The sequence below is a fragment of the Trachurus trachurus genome, assembly GCF_905171665.1.
Source record: "Trachurus trachurus genome assembly, chromosome: 1".
NCBI classification, from domain to species: domain Eukaryota; kingdom Metazoa; phylum Chordata; class Actinopteri; order Carangiformes; family Carangidae; genus Trachurus; species Trachurus trachurus.
This window is the reverse complement of record NC_139891.1, coordinates 32125957-32146562: the sequence shown is the minus strand read 5'-3', so window position 1 is coordinate 32146562 and position 20606 is coordinate 32125957. Positions and strand designations below refer to the sequence as shown.

Below are 20606 nucleotides of genomic sequence, written 5' to 3'. Positions count from 1 at the left end.
TACTTATTATTTTAATGACTCTTAATGAAGATTTTAAGATTATTTTGACATCCTGTAGTGATTTATGAAAAGAGAAATTTGTCAGAAAATTGTCAGAGAAAATGACGTGTTTCAAATTAAATCGCAGACCTACAAACTCTGGAGTAGTGAAAAAGGTGACAACATACAAAACTAAAACCCTCTTCATTCACTTCTACTACCCTGGTTGACATAAAAAAAAAAGGTGACTGTAGCCAAAAGGTGACCAGTTTGCAGGTGTGAAATGTTTCAGTGTTTCTGGTCATGACATTTAACTGTGAAATATGCAGTTTATGGAAAGCTTAGGTTATAAGTATCAAAGATGGAAAAATCTACTCCAGCTCATCATCAAATAAAAAATCTGTGCAGATTAGAGGCTGATTAGCACCGACACACACACACATACACACTGACCTGAGAGTCCACAGCTTTGCCTTTAGCATCAGACACCGTGTACTCTGAGCCGTTGACAGGAAGCCTGACGGCCCAGGTGACGGGCCGAGCCAGAGGGTTGTACACATGGACTGAGAACTGAGAACAGAGACTCTTGTTAATGACATCACAGCTGGAAATGGGTTATTTTTTAAATAAAAGTGTGCATTTATTTACAATCTTGTTTTTTTATATGTTGATATCTGATTTTATACAACATACAAACCATTGCAATATTTCAATTTTGGAGATACTGATTTTTAGGTCTTCACTGAATGTTAGTCATAATTATTACTATTAAAATAAACAGAAGAAATAAAGACATGGGATTTAACATCCCATTCAGTGTGTAATGGACATATAGGCCTATATAATGTGTTAGTTTCACTTTAATTGAACACATTCTACATCGCGGAGGCGACGTCTCTCCTTCACCGTAGAAACGGGGCAGAGCTCCGTGGGAGACACCTGCCTGACACAGCAACGGACATGCACGGGGGGGGGAAACGGCGGCGCCGTCGCACCGAATGCACGCGGATACGCGCCGCTTTGGGTAACGAGCGCGCACGTCGCGTCTACATTGGAGGTGAATAGGAAGGATGTTACCAGTGTAATCAGAGACAACCATGAATGAGTTGTCGCACACACTGAGGTGAGCAGCAGAGCGGCCGCACCGTGACCACGGTCCGCTCCAGCTGCCTGGTGTCCCCATTACGCACCACGCGTCTTTTCAGTCACTTGTCCAAGTTCTCCTTTACTGTTTTTTTTCGAGACAACACTCATTCTCTCTCTCTCTTTTACCGGCGGTGTCAGCTGATGTGCACATCAAATGCAACAAATGCACATGTTACTGTTGACTGGCTCTATTCCAGCCACATGATTGGTTCGGCGCGGTGGAAATCTCATTATCATTGGTTATTTGTATCGTCTGCCAAAACATGGATGAATGAAACCTGTCGACCACGTCTCATATTTCTATCGAGGAAAAGTTATTTCACAATTTATAGACACAACACCGACAAGCACTGAGAGCCGCATGTTGCAGTGACGTTATATAGGCTATAAAAAAAATAATCCGCAAATAATAAACCGACGAAAAGGTGCAACTTGCCACTTAACTTCTTGTCGATGTATTATTTGCGGGGGCTTTCGGGGGATCTGGTGGCGGTGGAGGATCTGGGACTGATTCACTGTGGACCACCACCAGTCTGATCAGGTCCATCACAGCACAGCAGCTGCAGCTCTGCCCCGCTGTCACATGACGCTTATCAGCGCAATCTGTTTACATTAAACCGACATCAGGAGAATAATGAGAATTAGCCTATGATTTAAAAAATATATATTTGTTTCGATTTTGGCCCCTGGATCATGATTTTTTTGGGCGCATTCTTGGTAAAAAAAAAAATCCTCTAAAAAAAAAGACAGTTGGGATGCATAATGTGTCTCATAACAGTATACTGTGCGTCACGTTATCGCCCCCCCCCCCCCCCCCCCTCTGTACTGAGCTGGCCGGTACTGGGTATAGCGTCCTGCTGATCACCGCGCTGAGGCACCGGCCGGTCTGAGCTGCGTTCATGTGCCGACTTTAAAACTCTCCAGTCAGTGACCTGGTGGCGGCTGTTTTGGTCGTCAGCATTTTATCCACGCAGCGACCGTCCACGGCTTAGTGGTGTTTTATTCTATGGGTCGGTGGTGTGTTATTCTAGGGGTCGGTGGTGGCTGTGAGACAGCAGCGGCTCCACGGTGAGAGGGGGGGGGGGGGGGGGGGGGGGGCAGCTTCTGCTCACCTGACTCTGTGCAGCTTCTTCATTAAATCCAAACAAACAGTCCGACACAGCGACGCACTGCTCCTTTGACTCTAAAGTCTCTGTAGCTCATCAGCCCGGAACTCGCCGTCATGGATCAGAAGCGACGGCGGCGTTTGGCCTCAGTGTCTCGGACTTCCAGAGCAGCTACAGCAGCGTTGTGACCTCAACCATGGTTGGTGAGAGCAGAAATGTTGTTGTAGGCCTGTGCATATTCTCATTTGTCCAGGTCATAGTATTTCAAAGGAGGTTAAATCGAAAGCAACTGGACTTATACTGAGTCTCCACACCAGATAGTTGGTCCAGTCCCAGCCTGGTCAGATGCTACATGAACTGAAGCCTCATGGATGAGAGGTGAAACGTCTTCCTAGACAAATAACTAAGTCCAGTTGAACCTCCTTTGAAAAAAAAAAAAAAAGTTGTTGGCGGGCTCGTGAATTTTTTTTGAAACGAGTGAAAACGAGCGATAAATCGCATTTCTCGCGTATCTCGCGTTTGGTTGCGCGTAAAAGCTCGCGCGAAAAAAAAGCGTTCCTCGTGTGTGTGTCCAAACACGATGAAAAGGACGAAGACGCGAGGGTCCCGTCGCCATAAAAGAATCGCGTGTATTGCGTCGCAAAAAAAAAAAGTCGCGTATACCGCGTCTCGCGCCTAATCGCGTCTTTGCGTCACGGCCTTTTACACCGCGGACGTAACGAATAAACGGTGACGTGTGAACGAACAACATAGAACAGGACCAGACGTGCGTTGTTTCCTCTTTTCACCTACAGCTCCACTCTCTCTTACTTACACTAACTACTGTTATTGTTGAGAGCAGAGAATTGTGGGATTCGTAGTTTTGGACCAATCGCAGGTTGTGCTCTTTCTTTTTTGTGATTTTCCCGGTTCACACATGTCTTTTTTTTTTAGGGGCAAATGCGAGTGAAATGCTCGCCCATGGTGGGCATAAGAAAATTTAAGACCTATCTAAAATTATTTAAGACTTGAACACAATAATTCAACAAATTTAAGACATTTTAAGGCCTAAAAGTGTGTAATGGACATAGCCTATATAATGTGTTAGTTTCACTTTAATTGAACACATTCTACATCGCGGAGGCGACGTCTCTCCCTCACCTCTGAAACGGGGCAGAGCTCCGTGGGAGACACCTGCCTGACACAGTAATGTACGTACCGACTGCACGCGGATACGCACCGCTTTGGGTAACGAGCGCGCACGTCGCGCGTCAACATTGGAGGTCGGCAGTTATCAGTATGATCAGAAACCATGAATGAGTTAGCCTCAGTTTCACGTGATTGTCACTGTCAGCCTGTTAGAAAAACATTTTACTGACCCCAGCTGAGACGCTGAGACCCCCCCCCCCCTCAAAACAAAAACTCTTCGGATCTGAATGATTCACACAAGTCACCTAATTGGTCATGAAAAAAGCGAGTTTCGCTTTTCGGCGCGCTGTTTGCATCCCTGAATGTGGAGCTGAGGAATTAATTTTATTAATCTCAGTAGAATTAACAAAGTAGCTGGACGGGTTCGTTTCTACGTGGGTCAATGACGTGATGCAACCGGGATTTTTTCATAAAAATCTGACTTTATATAATTCATTTAATTCACTTTTTCAATGCAACACTATGTTTCTTAACTAATTTTAATAATAATGTTTTTTTTTTAATAATTTGTCACATTATTTTAAAAAAGCTTCTTGTTTTTAGGATATATCCTGTTCAGTGTTGCCACAATGCATTCAAACTGATATATAGAAACACAGAAAACAGAATAACCCTCTATTTCAATTTGATGTGTTCAGAAGAAATTTTATATTTTTATAAGTACACTGTAGGTGGATATTTAATATTTATTGTTATTTTGTGGTTACACCACTTTCAGGGCATTCAGTCTGACTTTTGTTCACAAAAATGGTTCAAATGACATAAAACCAACATGAACACAAAATATACATTTTAACAAATCTGATGCTTTTAAAGCAAATTTTTAAGATACTGTTTTTCTGATTTGCTCATCTTGCCAACCCTTTATTTGTCACTGACCCGTGTGTGTGTGTGTGTGTGTGTGTGTGTGTGTAGTTTGTCACCTTCTTGCTGGCCTCGGTGAGAGGACACACACTGATGTTGAGGTTGTCGCAGTAAACCCTCGGAGCAGACGAAGCGCTGAGAGCAGCCAGACTGTTACTGACCACAACCTGAGACACAGCAGCACGTTCAGAGTTCACACAACACACCCAGCCACGGGATTATAAAAAAGGGAAAAATGAAAAAACATGAGTAGATTCAGACAAATAAATGAGTTTGTCTCAATAAACTTCATCAAACATTTGTTATTATTGAAATATTCTTTACACTAAACATAGAAAACATGGAAATGGATCAAAATCTGCTGTTTTTCATGTGTGTGTGTCCCTGTTGTTCAGCTGCGTGACCTCTGACCTACCTGACAGCGCTGCCAGCCGTTGGCCAACCTCCTGGCGTAGTCGTTGGCGACGTGCTGCTTCTCGGTGCCCGACACGGCGTCGTGGTGCTGAGCCACCGCCATGGCCTTCTCTGTCAGACACACAGGACGCTGACAGTCAGACTCAGTCTTTATTATTATTTATATAGCTTTTTCTTATTTCTACTAATTACTTTGATTTATTTCTAACTTTATTTGATTGAAACAATTCCTAATAAGAGTTTATCACACAACTGGACTCGGGACTCTTTTCCACCTGATTTTATTTGGAGTGTACGCTCAGACAGGTTTTATTCTCACGTGCTGCTTCTTTTTGTCTTTTAGCACAATAACTTGTCTGTGTGGTTACGGGAAGTGTGTCGTGATTTAGTTTTTTGTTTGTACAGTATGTGGAGAAGACAAAGACAATAAAGTTAATCTGATCTAATCTAATCCTGGAACATCCCCCATCACTTAATTTACAGGTAATACTCAGAAAATTAGAATATCGTGAAAAAGTTCATTCACTTCCCCATGATTGCGAACTGTACTGAACCAGACAGAGAGCTTTTAAAGGCTCAGGAACCCTTTGCAGGTGTTTTGGATTAATTGGCTGACAATTTGAGCTACAACATTGAACTTTTTCACGATATTCAAATTTTTTGAGATTCTGATTTTGGGGTTTTCATAAGCTGTAAGCCATAATAATCAAAATTCTAACAAATAAAAGCTTGAAATATCTTGCAATGCCTGTTATGAGTCTAAATAATATATTCATTTCACCTTTTAAGTTGAATTACTTAAATGAATGAACGTTTTCACGATATTCTAATTTTCTGAGTATTACCTGTATATATTCCGTAACCAACATATTCCTTACGATTAATTCTTCTTTTATACATTTGGTTGTTATTGCACTTAGTTAACAATATTTAATTCTTATTCTGTGCACAAAACCACAAAGTCTAATTCCTTGTAACTTTAGAAAGAAAAGCTGCTCCGACTCCGACTCTGAATCTTCTCTAACTGGGATGCAGTTCATTCATATTTGTGACCACAGGGCGGAGACATAATCACTTCAATCTGCTGAAGATGTTGTGCAATTCAAGTCTTTGCTCAAGACCTACTTTTTCTCGCTGGCCTTCAGTGTGGGTTAATATGGGAAATTATGTTTACTATGTATACTGTGGAACTGTCTATTTGTGCTGAATGTGTTTGATATAATGTGTCTGATATGACTTGTACAGCACTTTGGTCAACAATGGTTGTTTTTAAACGTGCTATATAAATAAAATTGAACTGAACTGAACTGAACTGAACTTCTCTCCTCTGATCTGGATTCAGGATCAATAAAAAGTCACAGGGAACAAATCTCACTCAGGGTCTCGCTGTCTCCTTCACCGAAGGGTCCCTTCCTGGAGGCGAGGCCAGCGAGCACCTCCAGCTGGTTACACGTCTACAACACACAGAGGAAACAGATTGATTGATTTATTAAATTATTTGTTTTAAAGCCACGGCAGCAGGTCAGAGTTAAACGTGTGAACCCGCTGCGACCTGCAGGTTGCTGTTGCTGATCCTCTCGTAACGTTTCAGCGCCGGGCGGCTGGTGAAGTATCCGGTCCAGAAGTCGTGAGCGCTGTCCGCGTACGGGAAGAAGTCGTCCGTCTTCAAAGGCCTGGGAGCGGAGACAGAGAGAGAGAGGAAGATAACGTTACAGCAGAAGAAAAAGACACGAGATGCTGGTTCTCCTACAAATTCAAGCTGAGTTTAAAGGAATAGTTCAACATTTTAGCAAATTGGCCCATTGCCATAATCCCTAGCAGTACCTTTAATTGTTGGTGCAAGCTATTTTTAGAACGGTGGAGCAGAGCTGCTCAGAGCTACTCTACGGAGGCTCATGGGATTTTTTGGTTTCCCTCATCAAACTCATCAAATACACAATCCAACAACTCCAAAACGCTCTGGTGGACAAGTTGTGAACCTGCACATTCACCACGCTATGAGATAATAACAGAACGTTACCAGACAGAGTTGTTTTAGAGGGAAATTCAGAGACTGTTTGCCGAAAAAACGCTCCCGACAGGAACATGCATCAGCTGTCTTGCATGAATTTACCTCTAAATCAACTCTGTCTGGTAACTTTCTGTTATTATCTCATAGCGTGGTGAATGTGCAGGTCACAACTTGTCCACCAGAACCAAGAAATCCCATGAGCATCCATAGCGTAGCTCTTAGCAGCTCGCGGCTCTGCTCCGCCGTTCTAAAAATAGCTTGCACCGACAATTAAAGGTAACAAACCTACTGCTATGACTATAGGGATTATGGCAATGGGCCAATTTGCCAAAATGTTGAACTATCCCTTTAAAAAACAACAGCTGTGTGTACCAGGTGAGGTTGGCCCGGTGCAGCTCCTGCAGGTAGCAGGACGGGGTGGAGTAGAGCACGTTGACCTTGCTGCCGTTGGCCTGCAGCGCGTTGACGTAGAGGATCAGCTTGTCCAGGTTCTTGTACCACAGGTTGGCGTTCTCGTACTGGAAGTCTGAGCCCATGGTCATGATGATGTGGTTGGTTTTATACACGTTGGCCTGAGAGGAGGAGAAACCGTTAGGGTACGGTGGCCGGCAAGGACAAAACGCTGCAAAACCAAAAATACATACACAAACCCACGAAACAAAATGTGAAAGAAAAAATGCTGTAAATTCACACAAACAAGGGTTGTGACTGCATTTAACGTCATCTAACGTCATATAATGTCATCTAACGTCATCTAACGTCTATACAGTAACATGAGCTGATGTAAACCTGTTGCTCTTCTATTATATTATAAAAGATTACGGCCAAGTGTTTTTAAAAAAAAAATATATATATATAAAAGGAAGTTTTTATTCCTCTTCCTGATCTTGAATTTGCAGCATTTTCTTTTGCATCTGTTTGATCTGTTTTTGGTTCTGCATCATTTCTTTGTTTTGTGATGAATTTTTTATTGGATTTTTTCATTTTTTGTTAAAGAAAACTGCGATGTGGCAGGCAGTAAATGTGCAAAAAACAAAGAAAAAAAAACAACAAAAAGAAAATGAAAAAACATAGATTAAAGGGACAACGAGGAGGAACAAGTGTTTCCTCACTACATTTCCCATGAGCCTCTGCGCACAGGGTGAAATTCTTGGACCAGCGCAAGACGGACGAAAGCGAAAACATTTGCCAAGAATGTTTCCATTGATCAAGAATGAAAGTCGGAGGTTCGAAGACGATCAGATACCGTCGTAATTCCGACCATAAACAGCGATTTGGCAGCGTCCGGGAAACTGAAAACAGGAAATGCTGGGCGAGTCAACTACTAAATAATAATAACAAAATTACGATAAGACAAAAACGATATATTTATCGAAAATGGACCATTAGCAAGTGGGTAACGTAGATCCATCCACATTAATGTGAGACAACTCCTCGTTGTCCCTTTAATAGAAAGTCAAAAAGAAAAGAAGATGGCAACAATTGTTGAAATACTAATAGAAATATTGTTAACTAAAACAAAACTACTTCCATGTCCGTATGTAAACAAATAAAGGTACGACACCTAAACAGGTTTTAAAGTGTTTCACGTTCTGCATCATTTCAGTATTTGCACGTATTTGGCTGTTTGCGGTACGTCGGCCCTCGTAGGCCACCGTAGTTCAGAGTCTGAATAATATGAAAACAGATGTGTGAATGTAAAGTTGTGTGTGTGTGTGTGTGTTGTTGTGTTAGACACCTGTCCGTTGGCGATGGTGAGGAAACGCGTCACCACATCGTCCACATTGTAGTCCTCCAGGTCGGGGTCGTCTCTGATTGGTGGGTCGTCACAGGACTGGTCCCAGCAGAAGCCCTCGGGGGGGTTGTAGCCGTTGGGAAGGATCCCTGTGGGAGGGGGGGGGGGGGGGGGGGGGGTTAGAGCAAAGGTCAAAGGTCACCCTGCTCCTGCTCTGTTTGTGTGTTTGTGTTTGTGAGGGTTTTTGTTACCAGTGAAGAGGTCGGCCGTCGGCGCTGCCAGGCTGTCCGACGCTCGCCACAGCAGCTCCTGCTCCTTCTGCATCATCCTGTGCATCCGGTCCTGGTAGTCAAGGCGACCGAAGAAGAAGCCGTCGTATCCCATCTGGAGGAAAAAACATGCAGATGATGAAGAGAGAAGCATCACTGAGAAGAAACTTGTAACTGTGATGTGTTTTTTACCGCTGGAGGTTAGTTTTAGTTTACCTGATATGAATCTTTATGGACTTTATGTTTTTATTAAAGCGTCTTTGATTGCCTGAGGAAAGTGCTATATAAATATTAATTATGTTGTAATATATATTTTATGTTGAGCTGTTTTTTGTTTAAAAAAATAAATAATAATAATTCATAATTTTGTATGGGTTGGAACACACATAACATTGAAAACACATATTAAAATGATAATAATATTTCAGTGTTCAGTTCAGTGTGTAATAATTAAAGGTCAAGGTTTATTGGCAAAATCTGAATATACTACCTATGAATATAAGTGAATATATAAGTGTATAATCGCTATAAAATGAAATTTGTTTGGTTTTCATAGCCTTATAATTATTTTTACGAAAACCAATAGCAAGGGTCTTGCTTAGAGAGTGTCTCCATCTTGCGCCGCCATGTTTGTTCGGCAGCCCGAAAGGAAAATCCAGCCAACCAGAGAGCGCGGTTCAAGAGTTTCACAATCCACCAGTTTTATTTATCTGAAACTGTTATTACTCATTGCTTTTATTATAGGTTCATCATTACATCTGCAGGTTCAGTTTTTGACAGAAAATAAATATTTAAATAAAAAATAACCTTCTGATATCTTCAAATCTCACTTGTGTGTATGATGGAACATTTAGGCTTGACAAAAATAGTGACTTGAGTCATATCGTATTATATATTGATATCGACTGATATGAAAAAGATTATCGTGATAGGATTTTTTTCTCATATCGCCCAGCCCTACTAGAATCTGAACACTAGATGTCACGGTTTTCTCCCTCCATTTTACACACTGGATCTTTAATCTGTAAAACCTCGACATTCCTTGTTTTCCTCGTTTCACACTTTCAGCCTCGGTAGGATTCAGCTGTTCTGTGGCTCTGCTCTGATCTACTGTAGCTACCTGTGCGAACATGGAGGCGTGTTCGCGGGCGTGGCCGAAGGGGTCGATGTGCCAGGCCACCCGGGGGCGACCGCACGCCCCGAACGTCTCGTTGAGGAACCTGAGGCCCATGGTCATCTGGTCGATGACGGCGCTGTAGTGAGTCGTGGCCTCGTCGCTCATGCACCAGCCTCCGTTCACAAACTCCAGACGGCCTGGAGAAGGAGGAGGATAAAGGGATAGTTCAACATTTTGGCAAATTGGCCCATTGCCATAATCCCTATAGTCATAGCAGTAGGTTCGTTACCTTTAATTGTCGGTGCAAGCTATTTTTAGAACGGCGGAGCAGAGCCGTGAGCTGCTCAGAGCTACGCTACGGAGGCTCATGGGATTTCTTGGTGTCCCTCATCAAACTCATCAAATACACAATCCAACAACTCCAAAACGCTCTGGTGGACAAGTTGTGACCTGCACATTCACCACGCTATGAGATAATAATAGAACGTTACGAGACTGAGCCGTTTTCGAGATAAATTCAGAGTCTGCTTGCTGAAAAACTGTCCCTGAACGCAACGCGCATCAGCGGTTTTGCATGTATTTACCTCTAAAACAACTCTGTCTGGTAACGTTCTGTTATTATCTCATAGCGTGGTGAATGTGCAGGTCACAACTTGTCCACCAGAGCGTTTTGGAGTTGTTGGATTGTGTATTTGATGAGTTTGATGAGGGAAACCAAGAATTCCCATTAGCCTCTGTAAGAGACATACAGGCTGAAGATGAGCAGCATGGTGTGTTAGAGTGTGTGTGTGTGTTGCAGAGGGGGTGGTTCACCTGGGAGTGGGCGTGTGTGCGTGCGGAAGTGTGTGTGCGTAAAGGTGGGCACTCACCGGTGACACAGATGAGAGAGAGAGAGAGAGTCAGGGTTGGGAGTAGCCGTAATTTTTGTTGACCGCTACTCATTCATTCATTTATCACCCTTTTTTCCTGTTTGATCCGCCAGTCTCATATTTACGTTTATCCATCCTTGCTGCGCTGTGATAGCTCTGTGCTGTTTTGTTACAATAAATGCACCTAAGCATATTTGGATCTCAGCGTATCTTTATCATAATCTACTATAGCGCGTCACAAATCTACGTACCTGAGGACCCAACCTTATATACTCTCAGCGGCTAAAAGGTTTGTGTTTGGAAGCCGCAACATTTGTCAACAAAAAAGGCGTTTAATGAAAATCATCAAGCCGCATCAAAGAACCAAGTCGTCCCGCACCGACTAGCCCGAGAACAAAGGAGCCACAGCTAAGTGCCACACCACGCCATCCATTCACCTGGGAACAGGTAGGCCTGAACCTGTTAATGTTTGTGGATTAAGGAATCCGCTTCGATTGGAATGCATTGTGTCAAATGAGGACAATGTATTAAAAGGATGTTACGCTGGTTGCATTGGCGCATTGATGGTGGCGCATATTCTCCGTGCTTTATTGGACTGTGATGTCGGGACTTTGTGGCATGTGGCGGCTGATGTTGTCTAAAGACCTACTGCTTGTTGAAATGCTTGGATCGAATCTGCTCTGTCAATGAATTGAAATGCAATGTCTATGGATGGATTTGAATTCGCTCTTGAATGAAATGTGATTGTGTTGCTTCATACAAAAATACAATCTAACGAAAATGAGTCAAATAAACGCTGATGCTGAATGTTCAAACATGGAACGTGAAAAGAGGGAAATCAAACTGACGGCCAAAGCTATGGAAAATAAAATCGAACGGTTGCAGCATGAGCGCAAAAGTGCCGTTAATAAAATCAAAGAGTTTATTCCGCAAATGAAAGCGCACATGAAATCAAAAGAAAATGTAACTGAAATCCCCTCACAACTGAATAACTTGAATGCACTGTGTAAAAAGGCCACTGACCTGCACAACGAAGTATTGCAACTTCTTCCTGATGATGAGCATAAAAAACAAAAAGAGTGGTTTTCTAGCATTATGGATTACAGTGATGCATTCAAGGAACAAGTGGAAAATCCGCATGAAAACTCAAATGAATTACCACTACAGACAAATACTTCTGAGCAACCAACAAAGGAAATAAATTATGCAGAACAAATTCCTGTCGAAAAAAGTAAGGATTTGTCTGTTGCTGACCCTCCAGTACCTGTTTCCACTGGACAAGATCCTCAGGATGAACTACAGCCCTGTGACAGCATCTCAAATGCAACCAAGAAATCACGCTCACATCATTCCTCATCCTTGGCTTCACGCTCATCTGCTCGCTTAAAAACGGAAACAAATCTTGCAATTTTGGCAACAAAACAAAAGGCATTAAAGGAAAAACATGCATTGGATGAAGAGGAGTTAAAGCTACGCAAAAGAAGAGAACAGCTTTTACTGGAGAATGAAATTGCTGAGGAAATGGCAAAACTAAGTGTTATAAGATCACAAAGCAGTGTTGGCAGTAAATCAAAGTCAAAGGTTTCAGATGGGATGAACTCATACTATGAAAAGACATGCTCAAAACAACAACTTAACATCAATGCTATGGAATTTGTCCCATCACTGCCAGTTAAACCAAAATCCAACGCAATTGAAACCACACAGACAGTTGTGAAGCCTAAAGTCACTCACTTACCTGACATAAAACATCTCCCAGGTCCTTCTTACATGCTCCAACGTTATCTAACCACTCCTGAAGATCCTGTGACCAATGTTACACAAACTGATGCATCACAAAATGACAGTGTGCTGGACATAATGAGAAAACAAAATGAAATTTCAACACTCTTGATGCAACAACAATGCCTCTCAGCACTCCCAAAAAGGGAAATTCCCATTTTCGATGGTAACCCACTCAAACACCATTCGTTTATCAAAGCATTTGAAAATGGAGTTGAGCGAAACACCAGTAACAACTGTGACAGACTCTACTTCCTTGAACAATACACCAAAGGGCATGCAAAGGGACTAGTGAGGAGCTGTCAGCACATTGAGTCGAGCAGAGGATATGTGAAAGCGAAGGCTCTATTGAAAGAGCACTATGGCAATGAGCAAAAGGTGGCAGCAGCATACATGGAGAGAGCTTTGTCATGGCCCACTATTAAAAAAGAAGATGTGAAAGCCCTCCAGGAGTACGGCCTCTTTCTGCGTGGATGCTGCAACGCTTTGGAGGATGTGCAGTATTTAAGTGATCTGGACACACCCACAAACATGGTGGAAATCATTAAAAAACTGCCGTACAAACTCAGAGACCGCTGGAGGTGCGACGCATGTGACCTGCAGGAAAGGTACAACAGGAGAGCAAGGTTTGTGGACATTGCCAACTTTGTTGAAAAACAGGTAAAAATCTTGACAGACCCTGTGTTTGGAAACATTCAGGACACTGTTATAACAACTAAACAAATGAAACACAAACCTCCCCCTCGCTCCAGCATCCGAGGAACCAGCTTCGCTACCACAGTGAATCGTGTGGAGAGAACAGCTCAACCTGTGAATAAAGCTACATACATAAAATCACCAGCCAAGAAGATCTGTCCCTGCTGCACTGGAGGACACACATTGGATGTGTGTGCGCGGTTGGAAAAAATGGCACACAAAGAGAAAATTGACTTCCTGAAGGAAAATGGTGCTTGTTTTCGCTGCCTGTGTATAGGACACATAAGCAAAAATTGCCAAAGGAAGATTTCCTGCTCGAAGTGTGGCCTAAGACATCCAACTGTGCTCCATAAGGATAGTGTGGCAACGGCAGAACCGGCTGAGAGAAGCATCCAGGTTACAGTGGACGACACCTTGGTTTCCAGTGGGCTTACAGGGGCTGGTGAGATGGATTGCAAGCTTCCTATCGTGCCGATCCAAGTGAAGGCGAAGAAGGGCAATAAAATCATTCTCACATACGCCTTTTTGGACCAGGGAAGTACTGCGGTGTTCTGTACTGAGAGTCTGAAGCAGAAGCTCAATTTGTCTGGGAAGAGAGCCAACATTCTTCTCAGGACCATGGGGCAGGAGAAGGTGGTCAGTAGCTACATTGTGCCAGAGCTGGAGGTGGCAGCACTTGAAGATGACAGCTTCATTGAGTTGCCAAAAGCGTACACTCAGTTGTCAATGCCAGTCCACAAAGCAAACATACCCACAAATAAGGATCTGACAAGGTGGCCATATTTAAAACACATCTCCTTACCACAGATTGAGGCAGGAATTGAGTTGCTGATTGGAACGAATGTTCCACGAGCCATGGAACCGCTGGAAGTCATCCGCAGTGAGCACAATGGACCCTACGCTATAAGGACGGTGCTGGGCTGGACGGTAAATGGACCACTGACAGGAAACGGTGGAGAGGCCAATTACTGTGAGCAGCCAGTAACTGTGAACCGTGTGTCCATTGTAAATTTGGATGAACTGTGGCAACAGCAATTTAAGATGGACTTTCCAGAATCTGCTGTGGAGGAACAAATGGGTCTGTCCAGGGAAGACCTGAGGTTCATGGACATGGTCACAAAGTCAGCCAAACATGTCAATGGTCACTACCAGGTTGCCCTGCCTTTGAAAAATCCAAACATCAGCATGCCAAATAACAGGAAAGTGGTGGAACAGCGTCAAAACCATCTGAAGAGGAGGCTGCAGAGGGATCCAGTGTTTTACAGGGAGTATAACACCTTTATTAACAATCTGCTTGGTAAAGGCTATGCTGAAAGAGTTCCTGATGCAGAGCTGGAAAGAAGTGATGGCAGGGTCTGGTACATTCCGCACCATGGTGTCTACCACCCGACAAAGGGAAAACTCCGAGTTGTTTTTGATTGTGGTGCCAGTTACAAAGGACAATCTCTGAATGAAGAGCTGTTGCAAGGGCCCGATCTAACCAGCTCACTGATTGGAGTTGTGACCAGGTTCAGGAGGGAACCTGTGGTCATCATGGCTGACATAGAAGCTATGTTTCACCAGGTGCAAGTGCCCCCAGATGACGCTGATCTGCTGCGATTCCTCTGGTGGTCACAAGGAGACTTGAACCAAGCACCATGTGAATACAGGATGAAGGTACATCTTTTCGGAGCTACATCCTCCCCTAGCTGCGCCAACTTTGCCCTCAGGAAATGTGCAGAGGATTTTGGACATGAGCATAAGGAAGAGACAGTGGACAAGCTGCAGCACTGCTTTTATGTGGATGATTGTTTGGTGGCAGTTGCAACAGCGGAGGAGGCACTGATCCTCTGTCATGAGCTCATGTCTCTGTGCGCTAAAGGGGGATTCTGTTTGACCAAGTGGCACAGTAACAGATCTGAAGTGCTCAAGACCATCCCAGAGCCCCGCAGAGCTAAAGGCATGGAGCAGTTGGACCTGGACCGGGAGTTTGTGCCCATTGAAAGAGTGCTGGGTGTACAGTGGTGTATCAAGTCAGACACCTTTAAATTCAAAATTGTATGGAAGGACAGACCACTCAACCGCAGAGGCATCCTTTCTACTGTAAGCTCCATTTATGACCCTCTGGGCATGTTAAGTCCCCTTGTTCTGACAGCAAAAAGGATCTTGAGGGATTTGTGCAGAAGAGGAGTTGGTTGGGATGATCCCATACCAGAGACTGTCTCCAAAGAGTGGCTTAAGTGGGTGCAAGGGCTCCACCTACTGGACAACTTTGAGCTGCCCAGATGTCTAAAACCTCTGGAGTTTGGAGATGTTATTACTGCGCAACTACACCATTTCTGCGATGCTTCTGAGGAAGGCTATGGTACAGTCACTTACCTGCTGTTACAGAATGAGCACCTCCAAATGCACAGTGCTTTCATTATGGGAAAGGCTCGTGTTGCCCCACTGAAGACAGTTACAATTCCAAGAATGGAACTGATTGCTGCAACAATGGCCAGTCGCATGGATGTCCTGTGGAGGAAAGAGCTACACATGAGTCTTCAGGAATCTGTGTTTTGGACTGATAGTGCTTCTGTGCTGAAATACATTAACAACGAAAGCTCCAGATTTAAGGTGTTTGTTGCCAATCGTGTTTCGGAGATCCTGAAATCAACTCACCCTGCTCAGTGGAGGTACGTGGATACAGCTTCAAATCCAGCAGATGCAGCATCCAGAGGGCTCAAAGTGGAGGCATTTCTGAAGGACAGACTCTGGTTAGCAGGACCGCCGTTTCTTTGCCAACCTGAAACAGAATGGCCTGTGAACCCTGAGCCTGTGAGCCATCTCCCCCAGGACGATCCAGAGGTGAAGAAAACGGCTGTTGTCAATGCTGTACAAGCTGAAGACGATCCCACTACTCACCTGATCCATCATTATTCCTCGTGGATCCGATTGAAGAAAGCTGTGGCGTGGTGGCTGAAATACAAGGAATGGTTGTGGTCCTGTATCAGGAAGAGAAAAAGGCTCATAGCCAATCAGAGTGAAGAGAGCATGCAGCAACAGAGAATGTTGGAGCAGGAAAGGTGCACATTTAAAGGTGCAGCTGTCCTTGGTGCTCCTACAGTGGAGGACATTGACAAGGCTGAACTGGCCATAATTCAGTTTTGCCAGAAGAGAAAGTTTTTTGTGGAGCTCTCATGTCTGGAAAAGGGACAAAATGCCAAGAAAAATAGTCACTTGTGTAGGGGTTGATTATTTTGGACCCATCGAAGTGAGGAGCAGGAGGAGTACAGTGAAGAGGTATGGTGTCCTATTTACCTGTCTTGTATTGAGAGCTATTCACATCGAGGTGGCACCTTCTCTGGACACTGACTCCTTCATAAATGCACTAAGGCGTTTTATAGCCAGAAGAGGACAGGTCCGCGAGCTGCGCTCTGATAATGGGACAAATTTTGTGGGTGCAGAACGTGAACTAAAAGCAACGATTGCGCAGTGGAACCAGGCACAGGTGCATGATGTGTTGCTCCAAAAGGGCATTAAGTGGACGTTCAACCCCCCTGCTGGATCACATCATGGAGGAGTGTGGGAAAGGCTTATTAGATCGGTGAGGAAAGTCCTGAATTCCACTCTCAAAGTACAACGCTTGGATGAGGAGGGACTCCACACAGTTCTTTGCGAAGTGGAAGCCATTATTAACAGCAGGCCCATCACCAAGGCCTCCACAGATCCTAACGACCTGGAAGCACTGACGCCGAACCATCTGTTACTGCTTAAAAACCAGCCCTCATTACCACCTGGAGAGTTCCAAGCAGCAGACCTGTACGCACAAAGAAGATGGAGACAAGTCCAGTACATATCTGATTTGTTCTGGAAGCGCTGGACAAAGGAGTACCTGCCTCTGTTACAGGAACGACAGAGATGGACTGGAGTCCAGAGAAACCTTGTCGCAGGAGATCTAGTTTTGCTTATGGACAGTACTGCACCTCGTAATTCTTGGATTATGGGACGTGTCTTGCAAACTTTTCCGGATCGCAAAGGATTTGTGCGTCAAATTCGGATTAAGACAAGAACCAGTTGCTTGGACAGACCCATATCTAAGGTGTGTTTGTTGCTGGAGAAGGAGGAGGCAGCATGAGGACGTTGCTGACCTCTATATGGACTTTGTGTTTTCGGACGTCAGATGGACTTTGCACTAATCGGTCATGACGACCAGAAGAAGGAATATTCGTTGTAATGACTTTTTTCATGGACTTGAGCAATTTATTAGACATTTTTGCATTATCGTTGAAATTGATATGATGATTTATTATGTCTCCTATTGTGTTTGAAATGTGAATTATTATGTGAGACCTAATAATTAGGGGCTGGTGTGTAAGAGACATACAGGCTGAAGATGAGCAGCACGGTGTGTTAGAGTGTGTGTGTGTTGCAGAGGGGGTGGTTCACCTGGGAGTGGGCGTGTGTGCGTGCGGAAGTGTGTGTGCGTAAAGGTGGGCACTCACCGGTGACACAGATGAGAGAGAGAGAGAGAGTCAGGGTTGGGAGTAGCCGTAATTTTTGTTGACCGCTACTCATTCATTCATTTATCACCCTTTTTTCCTGTTTGATCCGCCAGTCTCATATTTACGTTTATCCATCCTTGCTGCGCTGTGATAGCTCTGTGCTGTTTTGTTACAATAAATGCACCTAAGCATATTTGGATCTCAGCGTATCTTTATCATAATCTACTATAGCGCGTCACAAATCTACGTACCTGAGGACCCAACCTTATATACTCTCAGCGGCTAAAAGGTTTGTGTTTGGAAGCCGCAACAGCCTCCGTAGCGTAGCTCTGAGCAGCTCACGGCTCTGCTCCGCCGTTCTAAAATTAACTTGCACCGACAATTAAAGGTGACAAATTTACTGCTATGACTATAGGGATTATGGCAATGGGCCAATTTGCCAAAATGTTGAACTATCCCTTTAACTGACATCACACTGTGCAGCGTTGGTCCTCGTGTGGTTTACCTTCATCCACCAGCTGTCGGACCGTCTGCTGCATGCTGGAGCTCTGCCGCTTCCACCAGCGGTAGAAGAACGCCGTCTCCACGTAGATGAACCTCCGGTCCGGGTTCTTCAGCAGCTGGTCCACCACCGAGTCCAGGATGTACTGTACCCCCGCATGCTGGATGTCGTTACGGTCTGCACACACACACACACACATCAAATATGGTCACCGATGCACACAAATAAGTAACTTTAGCTTTATTAAACAATTCTTAAAGGGATAGTTCAACATTTTGGCAAATGGGCCCATTGCCATAATCCCTATAGTCATAGCAGTAGGGTCGTTACCTTTAATGGTCAGTGCAAGCTATTTTTAGAACGGCGGAGCAGAGCCGTGAGCTGCTCAGAGCTACGCTACGGAGGCTAATGGGAATTCTTGGTTTCCCTCATCAAACTCATCAAATACACAATCCAACAACTCCACAACGCTCTGGTGGACAAGTTGTGACCTGCACATTCACCACGCTATGAGATAATAACAGAACGTTACGAGACTGAGCCGTTTTCGAGATAAATTCAGAGTCTGCTTGCTGAAAAACTGTCCCTGAACGCAACGCGCATCAGCGGTTTTGCATGTATTTACCTGTAAAACAACTCTGTCTGGTAACGTTCTGTTATTATCTCATAGCGTGGTGAATGCTATAAAAAGCATATACAACGAAATTTCGTTCGGCAGTCTCCTATAGCAGCAAAGAGCTAAATTATAATTTGATGAGTTTGATGAGGGAAACTAAGAAATCCCATGAGCCTCCGTAGCGTAGCTCTGAGCAGCTCGTGGCTCTGCTCCGTCGTTCTAAAAATAGCTTGCACCGATAATTAAAGGTAACGAACCTACTGCTATGACTGTAGGGATTATGGCAATGGGCAAATTTGCCAACATGTTGAACTATCCCTTTAAAATATAAAATATTGTCTGTTTATAAATCATAACATCAAAGCTATGTTAAAAACATACAATTGCAGCGAAAATGAATTTAAAATGCTAAATGAAAAAGTAAAACTACGGTAAAACTTGCCTCATGTGTTCATCTGCATGCAAATAGAATCAAATTGTGTTTTTTCTTTAACTTTAAGTAAAAACACCAGATTAAAGATGCTTTACAACATTTAAATAAACATGTTTTTAAACCACAAACCTCATACTGTTCACATCCAAAGTCACATGTGTTTTCTCTTCCTCAAACTAACATGGGACTGGTATCTAACTTCTGCTTACACAACCACACATAAAACAACACACACACAGGGGTCAGAAACTGAGGCAGCTCTCTGAGTAAACAGACTCCTCCTGACGCTGAAACATGCAAACTCATCAGTGAGATTATTAAACTATTACTACACCGTTTACAGGTGACAGAGATCACATGACAGGACTGCTTCAGTCAAAACTGTCAAAAGTTTCACATAATAGCCTGAACGAGACGTTTAAGTGCATGCATGCATGGTAAGAGTGCAGTTATATATTAACCACTAGACATTTACAATAGTTTTCCTTTTAAAAGAGGTTATTTTTCTGGCCTGAGTGTTTTATAGTCAGGGTTGTATCGAACGCCTCGATCTAATAATGAGAGTAGTCACATTATTGATTATTTAAAAGGGTTAAATTCAGCTCTGCTGGTTCATTATGGCCTGGACTTCCTGTTATGTGCAACATATTCAAGATAGCATTATGAGATACACATGTTTATCAGTGTGAGGATGAGAGGAAGGAAGTGTGTGGGTGTGTGGGTGCATGCAAATATGTGTGATTAAAAATGTGTGTGTGTGTGTGTTAGAGAGGGACTGACCTCCATAGTAGTACTGGTCCACGGTCTTCAACCAGCCAACATCATCGTGTGTGTGAGGGACCAGGTGGACATTCAGCATGTTGGGTTTGGTGGCATGACATGACTGCACATACACATAGAAAGACATAAAGACAGTAAGGCAAGGCAAGGCAATTTTATTTATATAGCCCGTTTTTACAAACAGTTCGTCTCAAAGGGCTTTACATGACATCATAACAACATCCTCTGCCCTTAGACCCTCACATCCACTGAGGAAAAACTCCATGAAAAACCCTTTTAACAGGGAAAAATAGTACAGTGAACACATCACAGGAAAGCTGCAGCATTCCTATGGTTCAGACTGATGCGTTCAAAGTCAATACGGAAACAAAGCTGTGAAGAGTTTTGGTTCCTCGTTGTGTGAACTTATGACTGAAACTGAAAGCAGCTGCAGCTGGAGACAGAAACTCAACAGTTTTCACTCATTTCTAACTAATAAAAAACTGAATTATAACAGATAAACAACAGAAATAAACGCGACAAACCTCGTATCCACACGTCGCTGTCGTGTGTTTAGTCTCCGGTCCCACGGGGAAAGAGAAACCTCCAGTGAGCAGCGACAGGAGCAGCAGAGCCGCAGCCAGCTGCAGCGCCTCG

At 43.7% G+C, this 20606-nt stretch overlaps 1 protein-coding gene across 1 annotated transcript in view; it reads right to left on the bottom strand.

The window, feature by feature from the left end:
* Nucleotides 1-20606, bottom strand: part of man2b1 (mannosidase, alpha, class 2B, member 1) — a 30898-nt gene extending 10292 nt beyond the window's left edge. Inside the window, exons 1-12 of the mRNA XM_083970019.1 lie at nucleotides 20495-20606; nucleotides 19971-20073; nucleotides 18145-18318; nucleotides 9833-10026; nucleotides 8695-8827; nucleotides 8447-8592; nucleotides 7081-7280; nucleotides 6250-6370; nucleotides 6073-6151; nucleotides 4699-4808; nucleotides 4343-4450; nucleotides 433-549 (exon numbers count right to left, since the gene is read on the bottom strand). Coding sequence (XP_083826145.1) covers nucleotides 433-549; nucleotides 4343-4450; nucleotides 4699-4808; nucleotides 6073-6151; nucleotides 6250-6370; nucleotides 7081-7280; nucleotides 8447-8592; nucleotides 8695-8827; nucleotides 9833-10026; nucleotides 18145-18318; nucleotides 19971-20049 — 1461 coding nt within the window. The 5' untranslated portion in view covers nucleotides 20050-20073; nucleotides 20495-20606. The remainder of the gene's footprint in view (nucleotides 1-432; nucleotides 550-4342; nucleotides 4451-4698; nucleotides 4809-6072; nucleotides 6152-6249; nucleotides 6371-7080; nucleotides 7281-8446; nucleotides 8593-8694; nucleotides 8828-9832; nucleotides 10027-18144; nucleotides 18319-19970; nucleotides 20074-20494) is intronic.